This window comes from Xiphophorus hellerii, chromosome 24 (genome assembly GCF_003331165.1).
Source record: "Xiphophorus hellerii strain 12219 chromosome 24, Xiphophorus_hellerii-4.1, whole genome shotgun sequence".
Lineage (NCBI taxonomy): Eukaryota > Metazoa > Chordata > Actinopteri > Cyprinodontiformes > Poeciliidae > Xiphophorus > Xiphophorus hellerii.
This window is the reverse complement of record NC_045695.1, coordinates 1349804-1374503: the sequence shown is the minus strand read 5'-3', so window position 1 is coordinate 1374503 and position 24700 is coordinate 1349804. Positions and strand designations below refer to the sequence as shown.

Sequence of the window (24700 nt, the reverse complement as noted above, 5' to 3'; positions counted from 1 at the left end):
TGGTTGCCTCAAAAGGTTGTGCAACAAAATATTAAGTTAAGGGTACCATCATTTTTGTTCAGGCCTGTTTCATGAGTTTATTTTATAAAATAATTTTGTTGAAGCATGTTAGAAAAGCGATGCGAGTGTCTTGTGTTCACCATCATAACATTTTTATTATTTTTATTATCTTTATTCATTCAAGTTATTTCTGTGACCGTTGTAGGTTTTTCTTTCATTAACCGAGGGGTACCAACAATATTGTCCACATGTGTAACTCTAGTAATCTAAGTTACAGGATTTTATGCACAAACTATTCTTGCTTCAATATAAACTGATGGAATTTGAAACAGTATAGAACATAATAGAATTGTCTTAAATAGATGTACTATTTGTTTACACTCTTTTTCTCTTATCAGTCACATAATTTAAACAGAATCTCTGTTTGAATAGAAAAACTGTCTGAATAGAAAAATTGGTTCTGAATCGAATCGTGACTAAAACTCAAAATCAAATTGCTAGACACTTAAAGATTCAGATCTCTAAGCAGAGATACACAGCTGCACCAGTCGCAGAAAAAAGGCTTCTTCAGGATTCTGTCTGCTGCAGGTCATCTTGATCTACAAGCTTCTGCTGCTGTGGATCAACTGGTGACATGGGATGAAAGCTCCTCCAGCACTATGAATACTTTAATTAATCTTTTCAAGACATGATTCAGGTTGGAATCATAATGTGTTTTTAAACTGAAGTGCTGTGATGGTCGGTAGTTTGTGTTCAGTGTTCTTGAAAACGCTCCTCTCCAGCAAACACTCAACCGTGCCACTTCAAGCCAAACTCATGTCATTAGGTAAATTAGAGGAAGAATGAGTGTGGCCTCATCACAGGAGAAAAGATCCACAGGGGAGCAGATGAGATGGTGCGCTGACCCCAGCTGACATATAAACATAATGGAGTAAGATTACATTTTCTGCCAGACTGGGGGAGCAAACAGATGGAGAGTAGATAACTTTCTGACGTTCAAGTGACCCACTTATATAAATGGAGGGCAGCAGAAAAGCCATAGAGAGGAGGACAACCTAGAGGAGGCGTTTCAGTGCTGCCACAGTGACCCCTGCTGGCAGACAGACTCATTGACACAACAGGGCGCCATTCTAAACAGCCTCAGCTCATTCGTGCCTCATTTCTGCCCAGCCCACACCCACGCTTTATTCCCCATGACATCAGCAGCCCCCCTCATCCTTCACCGGGACCAGCATTATTTCCATGCAAATTACCGTCACCATGGCAACTAGCCAAAAGAGGTCATTACCCAGGTGATATTGGTGGCAGACGATGAAGGGCTGGCACAGGGCCAAGTGCTCTTCATCAGAGGAGCAGCCGCTTTCACAGAGAGCCCTGCATGTTTGTTCTGCATGCACAGCTCCTGTCAGCAGCACATCATCCACTTCAGATTTCCCTGTTTTCCTCCCTCCTCACGCCTGCCAGACATGCTTCAGTTGTTGTTCACTGCTTGTTTTGCTCCTCCATTCATTTGCGTCTCATTGTGAGCAGCCCTGGATCTTTTTACTCCCACCATGGTTGAGGTCATACTGGTCTCATGGTGTTGGAGCATGTGGTGGAGCCAGGTCACATGGAACAGGCATGAGTGTGTTGTTCCCAAAGGGCCGAGTCTCCACACTGCATAGCAGATATATTTAAAAAATCAAGCATCAACCAGCTTTTGCACTTTATTGCCCTTTATTTTACTTTAATGAAACTCTAATGACAATTAGGGAGACATTGTTCTAAAATTGCGCTGCTCATAGTGGCAGCATGTTGGAGTATCGCTTACATTACATCTGATCTCTATCTTTTAGTTATAATTTCATGTTTGGTATTGGATGCCATGCAGCTAAAAGTAATGTTTGCTCTTTCTTTTTTTTGGTTTCAGGCAGTTTTTATATGAAAACTTGGGGCAACAAAAACAGTGCTGCTGTATGCAATACACCTTGTAAAAGCAGTCATAGTTGTTATGATGCATTCCCATGGCAACAAAGAATTGCTTTTACTACTGGGAGCAATTGATTTAACTTATTTAAGTCAAAAACTTAAGTCAAAAACTTAAATAATACTTGAATACTTGATCACAATACTTGTGATCCCAAAATCCCACAAGAGTTAGAAAGAAAGCTTCAAGGTTACAGAGCAGAACCATAGAGAGATTTTCCATTGATCATAATAGACAAAGATCTCTTATATTCTTGACAATATGGCCAGACAGAGTTAATGTGGAGCAGCAAGAGCAAATGAGATTGATTAGCAGTGCTTGCCAACAACTGTTTCTGTGATCCAGGACAGAAGATAGAATATTGGAATATTGTCTCTGGATATTGAGCTGTTATGATGTTACAACAGGATCATGGCGTAACAGTGTTTAGTCAAAGGCCTCTTCAGATTTGTTGCAAGACTAGCTGCATTTCCATTGTGCCCAAAACAATGTCGATATTCCGCTATTGTCAGAAAATCGTAATTTCACAATTGTGGTGTTTCCATTAGATCACAGGTGTCAAACTCCAGTCCTCAAGGGCCGGTGTCCTGTAGTTTTTAGATGTGCCACAGGTACAAAACACTGGAATGAAATGGCTTCATTACCTCCTCCTTGTGTAGATCAGTTCTCCAGAGCCTTAATGACCTAATTATTCTATTCAGGTGGTGCAGCAGAGGCACATCTAAAAGTTGCAGGACAGCGGCCCTTGAGGACTGGAGTTTGACACCTCTGCATTAGATAAAACCAATCAAAATCACGTGAATAAGTTTGTTCACACGATGAGTTATTAAAAAACATGCTAAGCCATCATCCAAAACAACTCTGTTTTTGAATTTATTTATTTTTTTGTATAAATTACTACCTCTATCAAGCAGCACTGTTTGCTTTTGTTTGTGTTGTGGCTCTGAATAAATCATAGCAGTCAACATCTGAATCAACTTGTCACACTTCATAGAAAACCCGAAAATCTGTATCTGTACAGAAAACCTTTTGAAATGTGCAAGCATTAATTTCCAGTGTAAGTGTAAAATTTCTATATTTTCTACCTTAAATGTGATACATCTCACTCTCAAAACTCTGCACTCACATTCTGAATCCTGCTTGTCTGCAGATACACTCAGTTTTGTGATCATATTGAATCCCTCTCTCAGAGAAATATAATTATGAAGGATTGCAGAGAATATCTGTATACAACTTGGGGTTTTATGAGCGACGGCACAGCTTTCAAAGCAAGCAGTAAAAAAGTATGCTTTTAAAATTTAAAGGAATATTTCCCCCATCTCTTATTGTTTTTATACAGATTATGGTGGAGTCCCCAAGATGATAGATCATTGTGAGTAGAGTGAAACTTTTACAAATTTTTATTTATCATTTTCACAATGAATTCCAAAACTCCCCAAAATAATAATAATAATAGTAGTCGTCGTCATCGGACAATTTCTTCTAAGCATTTCAGTTCAGGGTTGTCACAATAAATTTCTTTTATTGGTGGTAAATAAAAAAACAAAACTTACAGTATGATTACAAATGTTATTTTTACTATTTTCTATACTTTGTTCTATGAGACTTTCAATACTTCAGTTTGTTCAAAAAATGTAATGAAATGCAGCTAATGTGCAGTTTAATTGTATAAATCACACTCTTTTTACGTAAATAGTATCTTGGAGGAGCTTATTGGTTTGGAATATTTTTTAAGAATATTTGTTTGTGGTGCTAAGAATTCTTTGCTATGAATTCTTTTTTATTACTTCCTAAAAAATAAGTAATAAATTAAAATATTTAATCATAATCTTTATTGTTATCACAATAGTCCCTCAAGATATTGCAATACATTTCTTAGTCCATATTGCCTACCACTAGAGAGCAACTTTGAACAGCAATATTCAAGTCCTCTAGCACATTCTCAGTTGGATTTTGGTCTGGGCTTTTACTGGGCCGTTTTATACTACATGAATATTCTACATTTCAGGATGGTGTACCTTGGTAATTTTGTTTCGCATGTAGCAGATAACATGATACCTCAAATTATCAGTGACTGTGGATACTTCACATTGGACTTTACAAAGTAGAATCCCCTATGGTGTCAGTTTTTTACCTTGTAACATACTTTGTGGTGTTAATTTGTTTCCCCTGGCCCCCAGGACCTGGACTCTGTGTGGAACCCCTGAGTACTTGGCTCCTGAAGTGATCCAAAGCAAAGGCCACGGCCGGGCTGTGGACTGGTGGGCTCTGGGCATCCTCGTCTTTGAGATGCTGGCTGGGTAAGTGCTGGAATGTCCAGGGAATGGGTCTGAAGTGGGACAGAAGGGGGCGCTCTTGTTTCCCAGTGCACTGATGGCACAACAGTGCTGAATTAAAGTGATGCTAGCTGCGTTATCATTGACCTTAAAATTGCGCAAATTGGAATTTCGAACATAAATTTATTTAATGGCAACATGCCAAAGTCACAGAAAAAAAAACGTTTTTTTTTAATAAAAAGTTTTTGCTCTAGAATGAGGTGGTTTTTAAGCTCTATTGAAACTGCAGTGGAAACAGTTTTTTAGCATCACATGAATCATGTGAATAAGAACTGGATGTTACTGCTAGAAAAAAAGAAAAAGACGACAGGAAGTAGTATACAGATAATGGTGTATCATATTTTTTATTATCTTTACACAAGTAAACAAACTTAACATGATTTTAACTGTATTTCGTATTTAATGGAAAGACCACATTTAAATATTTATTAATACAATTTGCAAAAATAGTTTTTTCAACATTAGTGGAATATGAAATGAGCTCTGTGCACTGGTGCACACAATTGGACATCAATGATCCAATGCAACACAATAGTTCTGCTCTGCACTACTAGAGTCATGCTGAAGGAGCAGAGGGATTATTCAATTAATCCTGAGGCTGTCATTGTCTCAGTGTGTTTCTGCGTTCTTTCTAACGTTCCCAGTGAATAATAACCCTTGAGCTCGTTGGCATTCTCAGTGAACAGACTTGAAGGTTCAGATTGACTGAAACATTGATTAGAGTTTTGTTTCAGAACACACCAGGTGACTCATCAGTCTAGCTCCTAATTGATTTCAGCAGTGCAGGAGCAGAGGCCTGCCCTTCTCCATGCTGCTCTTTAATGGCCTTTATGGGTCATCTCAAACTCTTTTCATTTCCAACATAAGTGGAGAAAATTCACTCAAATGAATATGAGCTATCATACCACAAGCTTTAAAGATACGGTTACCAAACTGCAAACAGCATGTCCATAAGCTGAAGGCCTTACCAGTATATATGGCACAACTACTTAACCAGCTAACGACAACTTGTTTTACTGTGTTGGGTGATTTCTTGCTGCATCTCTCAACGTTCATCTGAACCTGCCCTGACCAATACGTTGCCGGTCAGAAATAGTCAAAAACTGCTTCTTTTTTTATATCTTATTACTCTGACAGCTTGCTGTGCTAGCTACACTCTTTATTGTACAAGTTGCTGTTGAGTGAAGACTCAACGTGAGCAACTTTTTGCATCAATGATGAATTTAAAATAAAACCCAGAAATGTAGGAAACAGTTTGTCTGCTGTTTGTTACATCTCCAAAGGAAAGCGGTACATCTGCTGAAGGCTGAACAGAGCACACCAAGGTTCATTTGCTCTATTCTTCTGATTTCTCCACCTCTGTCTGTAGTGGAACATTCTAGGTTTGGAGTTAATTGAATTAAGAAATTAACTTTAGGACCAAAATTCTTTGGGATATGCTCATGAAGATGATGTAATGCTAACTCTGCTACTCTTGCTAACTGCTAATGCTAGATGATGTCTTTTTAGAATTCCAGTTCAGTAATCATTCTGACTTTTTAATTGGTAAACTGCTGCTTTAAAGAGACTTCTCTCTTCCAGGCAGTATGACATCACCTCTTCTTCCAAAATAAAGGTTTAATGGTCAGTGGCAGCAAGAAGGCTAAAATCTGACATTAAAAAAATGGCATGGCTAGCATAAATATGACTGTAATTTTTTAAATGTTGTTTTTATCAGTATTACAAGTTGTTGTTCCCTTAGGATTTCTACTAGAAATATGTAATTATTATAATTATCATGGTCTATTACAAACTTTCTAGTAAAACTAATTAGGTCACAATAATTACGATAATTACATTTTTGTTTAAATTTGTCTTTTTATTGTAGCTTTAATACCATGTCTACACAGGGACAAAGAGCAACAGCCTTTAGCCAGAGGCCTCTTCAGATTCATCTCAGATTCACCATTCTCAACTTTTTGAAGACACTTGGATGATATCAGTCGCAACATTAAATTTTTTTTGGGATAAGCCATTTTTGAATTAAATTTTAATTGAGTTTTCACTGACATGTTTGTTGTCCCAGCTTTGCGTAGCCTAGTCCCTTTAAGCTAAAATTTTTGATAAAATTGTTATCTTCTCCCATATCTAAGCTATGTTCATTTAACACAACCAGCATGACTTGAACATATAACACAGATTGTATGCAGGTTTTCTAACACATTAAGACTGAAGGACTGTTGAAATTTTCCATCTTTTTCTGTTTTTTTTTCTGTGGTACTTTGAAAACTTGTTAAACCGTCAGTTTAAGACATTGCTTTTTTTTTGCTTTTTTTTATTCTGTCACGCTATATACAATTGTTCACACTTTCTCAGATTCCTGAGCAATTACAGCATCAGGAAAACACACACACCAACACTTAGACACACACTCTCTTTCTCACGAGTGGAGTCCGCGGCTCGTAGCCAGATCCCAGATGCCCACACGCCTACGCCGCAGACTCTGGAGCTCTTTACGGGCAATGCAAGCACCGTGTGACAAGCTGTTGCGATTATGTGCCTGTCTGCTCCATGTGTAATGTGTTTAGAGGCTGGTGCCATTATGTAATTTGTGGGTAATGACTTGTCCAGACCGGAGCAGAGGGAAGCTCAGGAGAGCTGGGAAAGCGTTGAGTGGAGTGCAGCAGCAGGAGGCATGTGGGTGTTTGAAGCACAAACACACACACACACGCCGTCAGAAAAGCTGTGATTTATCACTTCACGCCACCATTCTAAATATTGACCTGTTCATGTGTCACATTAAAGCAGCATAGTGGGCAGAATCTTCTGTCTGCTCTGTTACCTGATCTTGTATCATGCTAATTTTTTGCAGGCTGAGTTTGTACAATATATCAGTGTGTGTGCAGCCTCCCAGAGTGTGGTTCAACAATGTTTTCTTCCTCAGGTATCCGCCTTTCTTTGATGACAATCCATTTGGAATCTACCAGAAGATTCTGTCTGGAAAACTGGAATTCCCACGCCATCTGGATTTCTACGTCAAGTAAGCACTAGTCACAAAGCGGCTGAAATATTCGCTCCCTCCTGCAATCTGTTTACAGTATCACTGCATGCTCAGAAAGCATCACTTTGTTCTGCTTTTAGATCTTCAAATAAAACAGTTGAGAAAGACAGAAAGAAAAAAGACACAGAAAGAGAAAGACAAAGACCCAAAGAAAGGCAGGAAGAATCATGGGTTGGGAAAAAAAAAAACTCAAAAGGAAAGAGGGGAAGACAGAGAAAAACGCAGACAGAGAGAACAGACAGAAAGATGAAAAGAAAGAAACAAGAGAAAGATGCAGAAAGAAAGAGACTGAAAAACCTTTAACTCATATCTATCCATCCAAATTCTACAAAATACAATTACTCAGTTGTCAAAGGAATAAAAGAAGATCTCAAATATTAAAATCAACTCGCACCTAAATCCATGGAGGTAAAAAAAAAATGCACAAAGAAAAAACATTTGTTTAGGATTTTGCAGGACTGGGTGGAAACCCTGTGTGAGCCATTTTATACAGCTGTTGTTTTCAATTCCTGTTTTAATTCATTTCCTTTTCCAATTGGCAAAGTTAGCAATTTGGAAAGCAAGTAAAAATGAAACGTTTGGACAGAACTGGACCAATGTAGTGCTAAGTTTAAAGGGTTGGTTGCATGAAGACTAAAAGTGGATCATGCTTTTTATGGTGCCACTTGTAATTTGAAGATGTTTACAATCTTGTGGGGTATTAGAAATATTTTATGTTCACTGGGAGAAGATGACATGCTCATTCTGCATTTTAGAATATTTTTTGTCTTTGTGAAAGACCATAAAGGAAGAAAGACAGAACGAAAGAGCGGCAAATCTGTTCTTTTCTGCGATGGAGGATGCTTTGCAGCACCAGTTACATTCAGTTTATGATTATAGTGAAGCTTTAAGTGAGGAACAGTTAAAGTAACCTGGATAATTTAGTTCTTTGTGCTGCTGTCGCGTGGTATCTGTAGCCCTTAGATACCATCTATAGATAAAAAGCCAGACAGGATAAGCACATATTGCACTACAGATAATCCAAACTGCACATTACTGTCCTGAACATTTCAACACAACTTGTCTGTTTTGAGTTCTTCAGCCACACACAAACATTTCAGTTATTCTTTTGATAACTAATGTAGTATTTCCTCATCTTTATTCCTCCTGTGAAGCTGTGCTGCCCTCCATGGAGAGCCAACTCTCACTTTGAGAATCTCTGATTTAAAGCTTTATGTGCCTGGAAATAACACAAATCACATCAAAGCTGCTTGGAGAAAAATATGATTTTCTGTTCGATGGAGGGGAACAGACTTTTCAGGTATACTGTCAGTGATATTTTTGGGACTCATGTTTGTTATGTTAAGGGGACGCCCTTATCGCAAATGATCTGCTACAATTGCTGATGGTCTCAGTTCTAATCTAATCTACTTTAGTCACATCCAGCAAAGAGTCAGAGCTAAGTGTTCCTTCAGGCACTGCTGAAACTCACCAACAGGTGGAGCTGTTCTGTATCTGTCCCTACTGATGTCACCTCTGACCTCCTGTCATGTTTGAGTGTTTCTAATTGTCCCAGCGTTCCTTTACATGTGCTCAGTAAGAACCCTCCAGCTAAAGCAGAGCTGTGGGTGGAGCTCCTAATGACACACCTGACTTGTTCAGAGTTGCTGCCCTATTTCAAACACACACACACACACACACACACACCCCCACACCCCCACTCACCCACACACACACGGACTAATTTTGAGTTGCAGGAATGTACAAGATTACAGAACGGGGGTCTTGCTGCGAGTGTAAGAGCTGTGTCTCTGTTACTGTGGAGTAGCCAGCCACACACACACACGCACACAGCTCTCCTGATAATTCAACCAGCTCACAGCCATCCCTAGTAAAGCCATCAATCTTACAGCTGGCAGAGGGATTTTTTATATTTCCAACATTTTTATCACATTTCCACAGTTCCACGTCACACACTCCCATCCATCAAGCATTAAGAGGCCTTCCAGAGGCTGCAGGCAGTATGCTGCCTCTGCTGCAGCACAGCATAATCACAGAGACAGGAAAAGCCAGCAGGACTGGGCATTAGTCAGGAAGTCAGCTTCTATTAGCAGCATTGTTATAAACATGTGGACTCTGTATTGATCCGAAGCTTTACGCTCCTTCATCTCGTCATGTATGTGTGCTGGAGTTTAGCTCAGGTCTCTGGATGGAGGAGCTGCCACCTCAGTTTGTGGCATTAGTAAAATATGTAACATTCAGGTGTTTCATCTAAAATATACTAGAATAGTTCATTTTAAAGAGTTCTAATGTTCAGTCCTGTTTTTCCTTCTATCTGTCTTTTTCTTCTCTTTTGTGGACTCTAGTGTCCCTTATATGAAAGTAGGCTGACAGGAAAGGGAGAAGGGAAGACATGTGGCAAATGTTGCCGGGTCCGGGAATCGAACCTGCGACGGCCGCGTCGAGGACTCAAGGCCTCCAAACACGGGTCGCGCTATCCCCTACGCCACCACAGCCGCCTTCTTTCTTTTAATCTTTTTGTCTTTCTGTATATATCTTTCTTGCTCTCTTTCTATCTTTGTCTGTCTTTCTTGGAGTTAGCAGTCTGGTTATGTTATTTTCCTGCGGGATGTTTTGATTTCACCTTTGCAGTGCTGAGCCACCCTGCCAAGAAAAGCAGGAACATGAATGACCCTTGATAACCTTTCAAGCCACTCACACAAGGGAGTGTATGCTACTTAGCCTGAGAGCTCCAGGATTATATGCATCAAAGTGAGACTGAACCAGCTCTAAGTGACGGAAATAACAAAACATGTCTCATTTGGAGTTTGGCACTGATCCTTTGTTTAGGCCGTCTCATTACAAGCAGCAATAAACTGAGCCATGCTCGCAGAATTGCAACATTCTGCATCGTCTGCAAACTGGGACTTAGTGAATGACTCACAGGAAACGCAACTCCAACAGTAAACACCCAAATATCGGAGCGATATTACATGTTCCAAATACTCCCATGTTAGAAGCACCATAAACAAAATGAGCGATAAAAGGCGTAAAATGAACTGCATTTCTCGTTTTCTTCTTTTTCTTTTAATGTCTCAACAATGTCCTGATGAATTTCAGCGGGAGACAAAAACACAAATATTTTCCTTCTGGAATAGATGAAAATGTGACACCTGTCTCAGGCATATGATAGATTGAGGCAAACACTCAGAAACAGCTGATGCATCAACATCCAGCTGCTGTATTTATGAGCGTTCCAGGAGCTCATCGGATGTGAGATACACACCTTTATCTAGAGCTCGCCGCTCAGCAGCAGGAATTACATTTCATTCCTAAACTTCATGCTTCCTTTTTTTGTGGATTATTTTCATTTCACCACCTTTTAATGCCTCCAGAAGTCTTCATTGGAGTTTTTTATTTTGGAAGTAACCCTTCATCCTCTTTCACAGGCTGTCAAACGGCTTTAAAAAAGGACCCATTTGTCATTTTGACAGTGCGGTGAGGACATCAGGACAGTCTGAGAGGGAACGGTCCCTCAGAGACACTCTACGCTGTAGATTCACTGACTACTTTCTTTCTCCCTCCAGAGACCTCATCAAGAAATTTCTGGTCATTGACCGAGCCAGACGGCTAGGCAACATGAAGGTGAGCTGGTCAGACTTCCCGTCTACCCGAACCACATGGCAGCTTGCTATGTTTCATACCTTTGGTAGATGGCCTGACGTCAACAGTCTGAGGACTAGGACAGTGCAGGAAGGGCTGCTCCACATGGTTCCAATTACTCGCAAATGAGGGGAAGTGTACCAAAAAGGCTGACTTGTGTTTTTGCAATTTTAAAAGGCTGGACGACTGAATTAAATGCAAATGATGACATTTCCTTAGAGAAACATCATTTAATTAATTCAATGTCAATGTCAAATTTATTTATATAGCACTTTAAAAACAGGCATAAAACTGCACCAAAGTGCTGTACAAGAATGACAATAACACAAATGAATAAAAACAGAGTATCAAAACACTAGTTTAATTAAATGCTAAGGAATAAAAATGAGTTTTAAGAAGCAATTTAAAATGATCCAGGTTGTGGGCAGATCTAATTTGGAAAGGAAGATTGTTCCATAGAAGAGGACCAACAACAGAAAAAGCCCGATCTCCTTTCCTCTTAAGTCGGGTCCGAAGAACTGTCAGTAAAAGCTGATTATTTGAACGTAGGGTTCTGGACACGGACTGAAATTTTAAAAGGTCCCGAAGATAAGGGGGAGCTAATCCATTTAAAACTTTATAAGTTAATAAAAGAATCTTAAAATCTATTCGATAAAAAACAAGCAGCCAATGTAAAGAGGCCAGTATGGGCCTTATATGGTCAGGCTTCCTGGTTCCTGTAAGAAGTCGTGCTGCTGCGTTCTGGATGATTTGAAGTCGCTGCATCTGTGATTTATCCATGCCTCTATGTAATGAATTGCAATAATCCAAACGAGATGTAATGAAGCAAACACTCAGGCCTGATGGCCACAAATCAATTTTAGAAAACGTACAGTTAGTATGAAGAAGTAACTGCTGCTGCTCAGCAATCTGGGAAGGGTTGCACGACCATAAGGATGTGAAGTGTTGCCCTCCTTTCAGATTTCTTATGTTTTTTTTATTTTGCAATGTCTTCGTTCATCAAACACATTCTCATTTTAAGCAAAAATTACCTGCTTGAATACAAGAATAAGTTCCCAAATAATGATTGCATTATGTATATGCAAAAAAAAGTTTTTTATTCATAATTTAACTATGATTAAATTATTTAACTGTTAATTTTTTTCTTTCGAGTCACTGATAAAACCCAGGCCTGATTACTGTCAGAGCCATAGAATGAGGAAAGCACTTCAGCTGAATCCGCCCGGCAGCATGAAGTAGACTAAAACACCCTAGAAAGAAACACATCTTGCCCCAATTTAAAAGGAAAGTATTATATTAAACCAACTTTTTTTAGCTTTACATTATGTCATAATATGTCACCCACTCAGTTCCTTCAGACTAGTCAGCAGCAATTAGCAAATACCTGGTGGAACTGTGCATCTGTTGAGCTTATTATTGGAGCTGCTTCTCAGTGAAAAGCTGGTAAAAACTTTGCTCAAGGGTTAATAGAAGAGCCATGTTGTGATGACTTCCTGAAGGTTGAGTTTTTAAAGAGACTAGGCCCAATTTCAAGGCATTAATTTACAAAGTCCAATTTCTTTTAAATCATATTTGATATACAGCATTTTTATAACAACTGAAGGGTAACATAGTTAACTTTATTTTGCTATAAAATGGCACTGTGTTCCTGGAAAACACATAATATTGCCTCTTTCAAATTCAAGTTGAGTCTAGAAAGGGTTACAGTTATTCCTAAGGCTTTGGGACTCTAGAAATTCCCAGTGAGTTCATATTGGACCTTAACTTTAAAATAATTGAGAAAAAAATTAACTGAAAGAGTCTGTGGATGTTGGGATTTCCTTTAATAACAGAACCATATTTAGGTCAGTGTTTGTGTACATGAAAAATAAAGCCAAGATCAAAGGTACACAAAGATGTCCAGATGCCTGAAGTCGTCTTTACAGACAATTAGCTGTAGAAATTGTCTGATTTCAGTCTATTTCTGCTGCGTTCATTGCAGCTCTGGCAAAAGGGAAGTGTGTAGATTTTCATTGCAGATGGATATGTAGAGTATTTTAATGAAAGTTAGTGTGAGGAGCTGCTCTTAAAAAACAAATAGCTGACTGAAGCCAGAGATTAACTCCACATAATTCCAGACAGCATGATATTGATTTGAGAGTGCCAGGATGCCTCTGGAGAAGAGTCACAGCACTCATTAACACCACTCACTTATTGATGCATAGAAGCTCAACAATGCTGCCAAACTTTTAGCATATTTAATTACAATCTGCTGAGAAAAGGGCTTTGCTTTATTAAATTGTTGCTTTAGTAAACACAAGATTAAACAATTCCCTAAATTTCTCAGTTCAGTTGTCATATTGTCATATTTTAAATCATGATATATATAACTATAGTTAGTCATTATTTCTATCCACTGAATTAAAAAAATAAATTACTAGTACTGGTTGACTTTGTAATGTGTGAGTTTATAAGTTTGAGTTAATTACAGGCATTAGTTGTTATCCAAACGTTGCACCTGTAACGCATCAAATCTCTGCAGAATGCCAAGGTCAAATAGTTTTGGAAGTGAAGCCTTATATTCCCATCCACTGTATAAAAATGACTCCACTTCTTTTCCAACATTAAATCATCTTTTTCCCATAATGTCATACAAGGAATTAGTGGGTTTGAGGTGTTGCCTTAAAATATACAAACAAGTGTGCCCCCATTAACTCCAATGATGTGAAGTAACCTATCACAAGCTTATAAAATAATGACAGTCATCTGGGATTTCCTAAATTGTTTAGATACACAGTACTGATCTGATCTCTGATCTTTAAAAATGAAGGGAAATAAAATCTGGCATTTAGCAAACAGAAATAATCTTGTTAATCCTAACTGAATTAAATTTAGTTGGATTCAGGATTGATCTGAAAAATACATGCCCATGTCTTTTTGTGCTGTGCATAGTTATATTATCTTTTTATGCAGTTAGAAACTTAGAGATCTAGTTTTAGGCATCTCAAGAAATTTGCATCACAGAAAATAAATATAACCTTATTAGTGTCTATTAGCAAAAACATAGGGATAGTTAAAGAATTTCTGTTAGATTCTATGTTTTATATGGCCTGTGATATCTCACCTTGGTGTATCGGCTCCTTCAACTTACTATACGACTAAGTTATGCCTTTCTTCTGGCTCATGGATTAACCCATCAGCCCAGCTGTTAGATGTCACACTGCTGTTTACAGATGTAGGCACAGTGTCATAATTATGAACTTTCCTGTTTCAGAATGGAGCAGATGATGTGAAAAAGCACCGATGGTTCAAGACCGTGGACTGGGAAGCTGTTCCTCTGAGGAAACTGAAGGTAGGTTTGCTCCCAAAACATATATTGTTAAGAACTTTTAGGTTAAAACCAACCTGTCCAGAGGAGTAGTTTTGAACTCGCATGAGAACCTAGCCATGTAATGTCTTCTTTTCTTGTTTTTATGTTTGTGCCAGATTCTGCTTAGAGACTTCTTGAAATGATATTGTGTATTTTCAGTCTACTAGTCAGTGTTTCTTGTCTATCTTCTTGGTCTGGTTCTATGTAAGCCAGCCAGGCTCATAGCCACGAAGGACCTGGAAGTAAAAGTTAAACATGACAGTGCTCAGTGGTTAGGAAAAACTACAAACTTCAAACCTTATTAATATATTTAAAAAATTTAATTTAGGGGAGAAACCCAACATCAATGAGAATCTATTACTAGCTAACCTAAAGCTAACTAATTAAAGGCTTTGCTACCTACTTTGAGATTAAGCACTTTTATCCTTTAAAAATACAGTAACTCTTAACTAGTGACTGTTTTAACTGGTAGTTGCAGTGTTGTATAAAGTACTGAAATCTCAGAGTCAAGTAAAAGTATAGGTACCTCTCCAAAATATGACTTTGGTAAAAGTCCAAGTCACTGACTGAAATGTTACTTGAGTTAAAGTCTTAAAGTATCTGAAACTTCTTGTACTTAAGTATGGAAATTGCTGTAAAAATGGATGTACTCAAGTAATGTAATGAAAAGTACAAGTAAAAAGTAAAACAAGGCAAATGCAGTTTGAATGACATTTTTTATATTTTGGTAAACTTGTCAAATACACTTAAAATAATGTACCCAACCAAGTGCAGGCAAAATTAAACCTGCTAATAGATATACCTGCAGGCATCATTTAGTTAAGAAAATTAGGTGCTTTACCTATAGCACAAGGTTAACTTAACCTGCTTTACAACTGAACCAGCTTCTTAGTATACCCTCCAGGACAGAAAATACAAAGTTTTTGTAAGCCTTAAGTTTTCCCTTCAAGTAAGGTCAGTGCTGAAAATGAGAAAAATAAATAGTACAGAAAATGCGGCCAACATGAAGAAAAAGAGCTGTTACGATTACTCCACAAATCAGTGAATCAGTCAATGCTACAGTCAGTAGGTGGTGCACACAACTGGTCATTATGCAAAAGAAAAAAAGAATTGGGAGGGAAATGCAGCTTATTGGCATCTGTAAACCTGCTTTTGAACTTGCATGCCTTTCCTATATTCGTTAAATTTAGTCTAAATTGCTATCGCTATGGCTTCTGTCCCCCCTTGAACAGAGGAGTCTAGGTAGCCTGCTACAGTCAACATTAGGCCTAAGCTAAATACACCACGTGTGGAACTGAAACAATGCCAAACAAAGTTCATTTATACAGGTAACGTTATGGTCAAGATTTCACAATAGTGCCTAGTGACCAAGCTATAGTTACTGAAACAGGAGGATTATAACCATTTCATAAGACGTTGCCTCGATGTGTTTCTTCAAGTTGGACGGGGAGTTTTTGTAAGATAGAATTTCCACATCTTTGGGCAGGAATAACATAAACTGCATGCGGTACGACGAATCTTTAACACCCACGAAAGAGTGTATTGTGTTTAAATAAGGCCATGGGCTCTCATCACCAGCTGGTGGTTCCCCTGGAGCCGTGTCCGACGTAGTTGCAGTCGTTGTGGTCTCCGTCTCCTCCTCCATGTGGCTGCTGCTGATTGCGAGATTTGCTTTGTGTTTAATGGGAGAAGCGAAACAGGTGTATCCTATTGGTGGTGATGAACAAGCCCAGGCAAGTAGGCTACCGACTTTGTTCGGTAGCCTGCTTGCTACTTGCTAATCAGTAGGTGGGGTCAAAACACTTGCGTTTCTCTCTCTCGCTTTTTTGTAACGAGTAACTAAACCACACATTGAAAATGTATCGGAGTAAAAGTACGCAATTAAGTTCGGAAATATTGTGAAGTAAAAGTGAAAATTATCAAAAATGTTCATACCCGAGGAAAGTATGAAGTACTCCAAAATATACTTAACTAAAGTAGTGAAGTGTTTTTACTTCGTTACTATACAACACTGGGTAGTTGTGATGTTTTTCACAACTAGTAGCTCTACGTTAGCTAGAATTGTAGCTTCCAGATCTACAGATAGCTGCAGGTTAGCTACAACTTCTTGTCAACTTCTGGACACAGCACTGTGCTGCTTGAAGATATGTCTGTCCTGTAAAAAAAAATAAAATTGAAAACCGAAAATATCAGTCGACCTCAGTTTTTTGACAGCAAAACAATTTGAACAGGTTCCAAAGTAAAGTACATGAAACAGACTTCAAAATAAAAGCTGTTAATGTTCAAATTGTTGTAGTTTTCTAGGTGTAAATCAGGTGACTGATTTGGTGCGACAGAAAGGTGTTCACAACTCAATAACATGTTAAAGAGTCTTTCTGTTAGGCTCTTGTTGCCACCAAAACACACCTTCTTTTTTAAGGCTGTAGCTTTAGACACTCAAGAATCCCGGACAAGCCCCCAACCAAATGTTGATGTGACAGAAAAAAACAACTTAGTTCACTCTTTTGCTTTTAATGTCCAACAATAAAACTTTATAAGTTGGGTCAGGAACATCCTGCCAAACTTAAATTAATAAAGAGCAAACGAGGAAGAGATTTTAAAGTGCAGTTATCTATTATTAGACCCCTGCGCATCGAAAAGTTGCCTCATGGTCTCAATTCAGAGTGAGAACAAATTTTCTTTGCAGTCTAGTAAAATTTGAAGCATTTGATGCTTATTTCAAGTCTAGATATTAAGAAATGGATTGGGGACACACATACGTCCATCTCTCAGTTCAGTGTTTAATTAAAACCTGACCTCTGCAGAAACTTTGTATTTAGAAAACTCAGGAACGGAGGGTTTGAAAATGTGTAGAAACCCTAAGAGAGTCTTATTGCAATGAATGGGGATTGTTGCATGTAATGGGAACCTATTGAGCTCAGTACAGAGCACAGTAATAAGGACATTTTATCCAAATATTTGATTTCATGTCTTATCCTACACACATGTAGCACTTTCGTCCTGCTCTCTGTGGTATGTGGAAGTCGGTCAGCATTAATATGAACTCAGCCTCTTCCTGGAAACAGGACTGAAGATTTCTCCTCTCCTTTGTAGCTGTATGAAAGACTCCCTGCTGCTCCGACGATGTTAAACGTCAGATCTGATTCTGCTACTTCCACCAAAGTAGGCCTTGTAGAAGGACAGCCTTAGGTTCTAGATGACTTAGCTCTAACCTCTCTTTCTGGGTGGATTACAGCCTTTGCAGCAATGTTTGCTCTGGCTGCCTGATAAGAGGGCAGAGATGGCCTGAAGGTCTGCAGCACCTAACCCAATCTCTGACCCCCACTGTTGGCCTGAATGAGTGCATTCCTGTCACAGAAATGGGACACAATAATTTATTGGAAAATTGTATACCTTTTCCGCCTCATTGTGCTGTTCCTCTGAAAGAACAGCACAGTCAACATTAGGCCTAAGCTAAATACACCACGTGTGGAACTGAAAACAATGCCAAACAAAGTTCATTTATACTGATTTGTGCTGTTCTTTCCTCTGAAAGAACAGCACAATGTTCGCAGTAGCACCGAACTGGAGCTAGTGAGGCTCCAGTTCGGCCGACTCATATTGGACTTAGTTACTGGCATTCATAGAGCTACACTTTGGTGTTTAGAACTGAATCAGTTCTAAATTCCACGCTGTGTGTTGGCCCCCACAGCGTGGAATCAGTTGCAGTCTGAACTTAAGATGTCGGAAATGATTTCACTGGACTTATTTCGAGCAGTTCTTAAAGATAGGCAACACGATTCTATGAAACAGTGTCATTGTTTTTAAATTGTTTGTATTGTTTTATACCTGTGCATATGTATTAATTGTTTTTTATCTTGTAACCGGGTTGCTATGTATTGCAAATTTTTTTGCCCAGGTCCCTCTTGAAAATGAGATCTAGATCGCAACGGGGTTTACCTGGTTAAATAAAGGAAATTGTAATTGTAATGTTCCTGTTGCTTTTCCATGCAATTTGTAAATCGAGGTACTTTGACGTTTTCAGTTCACAAACTAAACAGCAACTGATTTCTAAATAAATATTTGAGCTACTGTGAAATCAGACGAAGACCACCTGAATAAATGTAGATGCAAAAAGCAAATTTCACACTCTCCTCTATATGAAACAGTAATAGCCCCCAAAACATATTTGCCACACTGGAAGGCCCTTCAGACATAAGCCCAAACTTTAACTAGACCATTTTCTTTAGTTGTTTGTGTTTTTTTTCTACCCATTTGGAGGTGGACTAGCTGTTGTGCCTCAGATCACTGTCCTGCTGTAGTGAGCCTGAGCTGAAGGTAACTACCTGTTAAACCAAGCATGTTCTCATTCTGTTCTCCTGCATCCTCAGCCTCCAATAGTTCCTAAAGTGTCTCATGAGGGCGATACATCCAACTTTGATATGTATCCAGATGACGACTGGAAGAAAGACCCTCCTGTGTCTCCGAAGGACCTGGAGATCTTCAAGAACTTCTAAGAACAACTGATGGATGGACACACTGAGTTGTAAAGCTGCTGCTCCTGCTACTATCATGGAAATTTTATCACTTTTATCAAAAGCAGGGGAGTCCCATCTTTTCCCTTAACATTGAACCCTAAAATAAGAACTAGAGAACTAATAAGAACTACAAATGCTGGGACGTATGAAACCACTCAAATTTATAGTTTTTTCCATTTTTATTTATCTGAATTCAGTCACACCGTTACTGTTTGAACTTTTTTTAAAATATATTTTTGAGTGTTTTTTTTTTCTCTGAGCCTGTTCATATGCAAAAAATGTTTCTTTTAAAACCAAAAGACTGTTACTTTCTAGAATATTCAGGTCTTTTTTATATTGTCATGTTTTCTAGTTTGTCTCTTTTTAAAATGTCCATGAAGTCCTGTTGAAGATGACTCCAGACTGGTGCTGGCTGACTTCTCGTACTGTATGTGCTCAGACACTTTACTGGAAAACGCGTGACAGGTAGCTCTCAGGAAGGTGCCTTACATCAATGTGATGCAGACGATATCACAGTCACGTAGAGTTTTCTTGATGTCCACCTTCATGGTCGGCCTAATCCAAGTACATGTGAGGGTGTGTTGAGAGCAGATTGCTGAACATCCTGGCTCTTCTCCGTTATTTGCCCTCATACTTCTGCAGCAGCTTCCATTACAGCCAAAGGACTTGGATACAGTGAAAACCTCATCTCTACATCTCATGTAGAAAAACACATGACTGTTTTTGATCTCTGTGGAACTTTAGATCTGACTAATCTTTTCCTGTTTTATGTCACCTAGTATTACCTAAATTATTTCTATTTGCTAGATGCCACAATAATGAGAGATTTTTGGTAGCTTTCCTGAAATTCAAAGGTTTATACACACTAAGAATAATATTACTTTAGTCAAACAGGAAAAACAGGGGTCTTAAAATGCAGACATCAAGGTCTGGCATCCTGCAACTTTTTGATGTGTTCCTGGTCCAACACACTTTAATGAAATCACTGAATTTCCTCCCCAGTGTGCAGTCAAGTTTTCCACAGTCGTGCTAACGACCTCATTATTTGACTCAGATGTGTTGAAGCAGAGACGCATCTGAAACTTGCAGGACACCGGCCCTTGAGGCCTGGATTTGACAACCCCTGACCTAGAAGATGATGTAAGCCTTTAATTTAGGCTAAACAAAGGCATAAGTGTGAATTTATTTTAAGGAATTTTTGCATCTGGATCTAGATGAAGGTTCCAAGTTCATCTGCTCAGTTATCTGCAAGTATGAGCTGCATTGGGAACCCCGGAACCAAAGCTACAGACCTTGATGAAATGATCCTGAGGCTGGTGATCCACAGCGATGTCTGTACCGACATGGGCTAAAAGGCCCTCAGAGAAGAAGAAGTCATCAGTCTTAAGGCAACATTAAATGCCAGACAGTTTGCAAATGTACTTGCAAACTGTAAGAAAGATGCCAATTTCTGTGGTCTGATGGAACTTAAATTGTAGTGTTTGGACATAATGACAAGGATTATGGAAGAATGCACGGGATGGTGCTACTGGAGGAATTGGTGCACTTCACAAAATAGACATAACGAGGAAAGAACGTTATATGAAAATATTGAAGCAACATCTCTAGAGATCAATGAGGAAGTTGCAGCTTTGACACAAATGGCTCTCCCAGACGGACAATAACCCTCAGCATACCATCACATTGGCTACAATGTGACTTGAGGACAACAAAGTCCTGATGTCAATCCCAATCCCAACGTCAGAGATAAAAATGTTTGTTTGAGCAAGAAGGCCTTCAAACCTGCTCCAGTTCTGTCAGAAGGAATGGGTCCAGTTTCCAGCAAACTGCTGTGAGAAGCTTGTGAAAGAAAATTCAAATGTTTAAAAAGACAAGTGTACCAAATGCAAAGTATTTTGTAGACTTCTATGGGAACCTCAGAATTTGAATAAAATGATAGATTGATTTAAACAAATATGCACACATATTTCTCATTATTCTGGCATTTACAATGACTATTTTAATTATGCTTAACTGGCGTGACATAGAAAAAGTTTGTTCTGATTTCATGTCAGTCACAGAGAACAGGTTATGTGTTTTTATGCAGTAGATGGACGTGTCTGGTTCTCACTGTATTTCCTAAACGTATTCCCACTCCCTGAACTTTTCCACATTTTACCACCAACTTTCATTTATTTTATTAGGGTTTTATGCAAAAGACAAACACAGTGTCATGCATCATTGTGAAGTGGAAAGATTTTATAAATAAAAAATCTGCAAAATGTATGTGCATTTTTATTCTTGTAGAGCCATGTCTGCCTGTAGTTCCAGCTGTAGGCCTGCAGAGGGATGTCTTAATTTTTTGTGGAACTTTTGTTTATTCTTCTTCACTAAACAACTCCAGTTCAGTCAGATTGAATGGAAGCTGCCATGGAGACAGCAGTTTCCCACTGCAGGATATTGCCACCACCTTGTTTCATGGATGAATAAAAACAACTTTTCAGAGCACTTTTGAAACCATGTGTTGCTTTACACACACCTTGTAAGAAAATGGGAAATAAGAAAAATATACAGAACTGTTCTTGTTTTTTTAAAATTGCTGAGCTTCCCAAGCATCACATGTTTGTGTGAAATGGTTCGTGAATGGAAATGAGAAGTAGACGCGTCTTTTATCATCATCTCCTGTCCAGCCTCTTCCTTTTGTCTTCTCATCTCGGCATCTCTGTGAAGGCCAGCCACTCTGCCTCACATTCAAGCCAAGCTTTTATATTTACAAAATGGAAGTAGCACATTTGGGAAATAAAGCTTTCACAGACGTTTAAAAGCCTCTGTGGCTGAGGTTTTTATGGTGTAATGCAGCTAATCCCTGAGCTCAGATTTCAGAGAACAGCAAAGCACAGCGAGGCAGACTGAACAGTCATCGAGTTCTTTTCAGATAACACACACTATTCATCTCCACACAAAGAAGCAACAATATATGGTGACTAATGCCATAATCTGCCATTATCCATTTCCAGATTCAACTTGTTTACATGAAACAGTAAAACTAGAGCTGAAAAGCACAGAGCCAGTCTTTCTATCTCTGATATACCCAAACATTTACAGTAGCTTGCAAAAATATTCACACCTCATTAACTTTTTATTGCGTTATGACAACAAACCTGAGTGTATTTATTATGTTTAGTACAGAATGATACTACTGCACAACATTACTGAAAAGTTGATTTAAACCCAACCATCAAACATGGTGGTAGCTGCATCATAGTGAGTGAATGTTTTTTCACGCCGCAGGCTTTGTTTGTGAGACTTGCGGTCACGTGGGTCGGTTGTGGGCGGAGCTTGGTAAGGTCCATTGTTAAAGGCTTCATAAAGGAGCCATGTTGGGTTGACTTCCTGAAGGCGGAGTTTCAGAAAGACCAGGATTTTTTAAAGACACAGAGGCCCAATTTCAATGTGTTAAAATACAAAGTCCAATTTCTTTTAAGTCATATTTGATATATGCAACATACTTAAGGATAGTTACTTTATTGTGCTGTAAAATGGCACTAGTTTCCGGGAAAATACATAATACCTCCCACAAATGTATCAAAAAAACCAAAAGAGAATAATTATGTCAGATAAGAAAAACATTTGAACAGATTTGTATGTCTGTGTTGCAGCTCTTCATATCAGAACCAGTCTGTGTCTTTAAAGGGGAGAAGGTTGTCTCACACTGGTGAATGCCTGGACACTGTGGGCCATTGCTGGAGAGATGTGAAGATACACACTCACACACACATTTAAAAGTAATGACTGGATGATGTTCCAACACCAGACTGCTGAGTGTGAGGTGGCCAAATTTCCATGATAACACATCAGTGCCGAGTCTGGATGTTTTCACTGACTTATTCATGATTCATAATGGGATGGATGAGAACTTGGCAGGGTAGGAATTTAATCTTTTCTCCTTCTAGAAAGTGGAATCTAAACATCCTCCTTGGCATGTGTGCTAGGTGTTTTAGCGATTGAGTTTCAGTGTGAGGCCATCTGCATACAGTTAAACACAGACCCAGATACGGAGACTTGTGAAGAAGACACATTAGCTGTCAGGAATATGGATGATTCACTGGCTCACAGCTGGCTGAATGAAGAAGGAAAGAACTGTCTGATTGTGCTGCTGGCTAGCAGCACAATGATGGATGTCTCACAGACATCACACAATGTTTAATGTTTTCTTCCACCAGGGCCAAAACCATGTCTCCAACGGTGCGGAGTCCCATATCGTTTTCCACAGTGAGATACCAGTGGAAGGCCAGGGCAGCAGCAGCTGAGTCAGGAGGCTAAGTGGCTTTAATTTGCAAACAGTCCTGGCTGAACGGCCTGGAGGGAGGGCAGAGCTAAGATGAAAATCCATGAGAAAAATGAAGTAATGCGAGGGCTGGGAATAAAATGTCAGGCAACGATTCAAAGCAAACTGAAGAATTTTGGGGGAAGCTGAATGACTTCAGTCCTACTGGTGTCTCCAGATGATCCGGGGCACTGAGAGGCTCAATCACATCCAGATGAGGGGCCGGGTGGTGATGGATGGGTCAGGTCTGTTTGCCGAGTTTCACAGCGACATGCACAGGAAGAGATCAGTGTCTTCAGAAACTCTCCACACTCCACAAATTGTTTTCACTTTAAAAATAATCCACTTCCACGTCCAGTCCAGAGGTTTTCTGAACAGCTTGATTGTTTGCATTACTTGAGCTTTAAAGAGCAGAAAGCCCCTAAGAACTCATAGTACCTCAGACCATCCAGCAGTTGGCAGTTTGCTTTTGTTTAGTCATTTCAAGTAGGGTCACCATATTTTAATTTGGGAAAACCAGAACACCTTGGAGTCGGGGAAAAAGCGGGGAAACTCCATACATTTGCGCTTTGTCATGTTGTTGGCATACTGACAGCCACGCCATCTATCTTCTGATTAAGAACAGGGCTGCCCGCACTGACGCGGCTCAGGGATTACGTCACACGCAGCGCCGTGCGCAGTGCCCTAGTGCCTGTAAATTTAATGGTCCAATGAAGGAAATTTTAAAAAACAGGACATTTCCTCACTTTCTACAAAAAACCCGGGACGCCCGGGACAGGACGTGAAATACGGACATGTCCCGGGAAATACAGACGTTTGGTCACCCTATTTCAAGTGAAGTTAGAAGTTAGGAGATTCAAACATCTGCTCGTTCAGCTACCTGCATTTAGTGTTAGAGTTAGAGTTAAGGTTAGGGAAGCTGAACTCCGTTTCATTACCTTAGCTCTATGATGTTCATCGTTATCAGGAACTAATACTTAATAATTAGCACTCCAAAATGTGTCCCTGCCCATCTCTAACAATCCAAACCAACTGTTGGATCACATGTTGAGTTTCCAGACGAGTCTCAAATGTTGACCCAAAGTCATAAACCTTGGGAAGAGAAAACTGATCCTTATCCTCATATTATTCCATTAAACGCTTGTGAAAATCCTGATTTGGCCTGTTCTTGATAACAGCTGTGTTTGCTAACGCTGCTGTAGTTGGAAAGGTCGAGCAAAAACATGTCATTCACAGTCTTCCACTGCAACGTCATGTCAAATAGACTATAAAAATTGGGCCTTTCCTGTAGTTTTCACATATGTCCTGATGTTGTCACTAAAGAACTAACTGTGGGGAAACTTGTGTTTGGTGTAGTCTGTACAGATAAAATCGGAAGTTTTTCTATTGGCTGAGAGATATTTTGATTACTTTCTTCAGATTCATTTCCTCAGTAGAATTGCCATATAAGCAGTCTGCCTTGGGTCAAATATTTTGGGCTTCTTTCCACAATATTTAGCTGACAATTTGACCCATTGTGCCTGAAATAACTTGTGTATCTGGGT

General features: G+C 39.1%; 1 protein-coding gene across 1 annotated transcript in view; it reads left to right on the top strand.

Annotated features, from left to right (window-relative positions):
• The window catches only part of prkx (protein kinase X-linked), a 37687-nt gene extending 16353 nt beyond the window's left edge, over positions 1–21334 (top strand). Inside the window, exons 4-8 of the mRNA XM_032556506.1 lie at positions 4147–4266; positions 7226–7321; positions 10909–10966; positions 14238–14315; positions 18704–21334. Of these exons, the coding sequence (XP_032412397.1) occupies positions 4147–4266; positions 7226–7321; positions 10909–10966; positions 14238–14315; positions 18704–18829 (478 nt within the window). The 3' untranslated portion in view covers positions 18830–21334. The remainder of the gene's footprint in view (positions 1–4146; positions 4267–7225; positions 7322–10908; positions 10967–14237; positions 14316–18703) is intronic.
• Positions 21335–24700: the final 3366 nt, after the last annotated feature.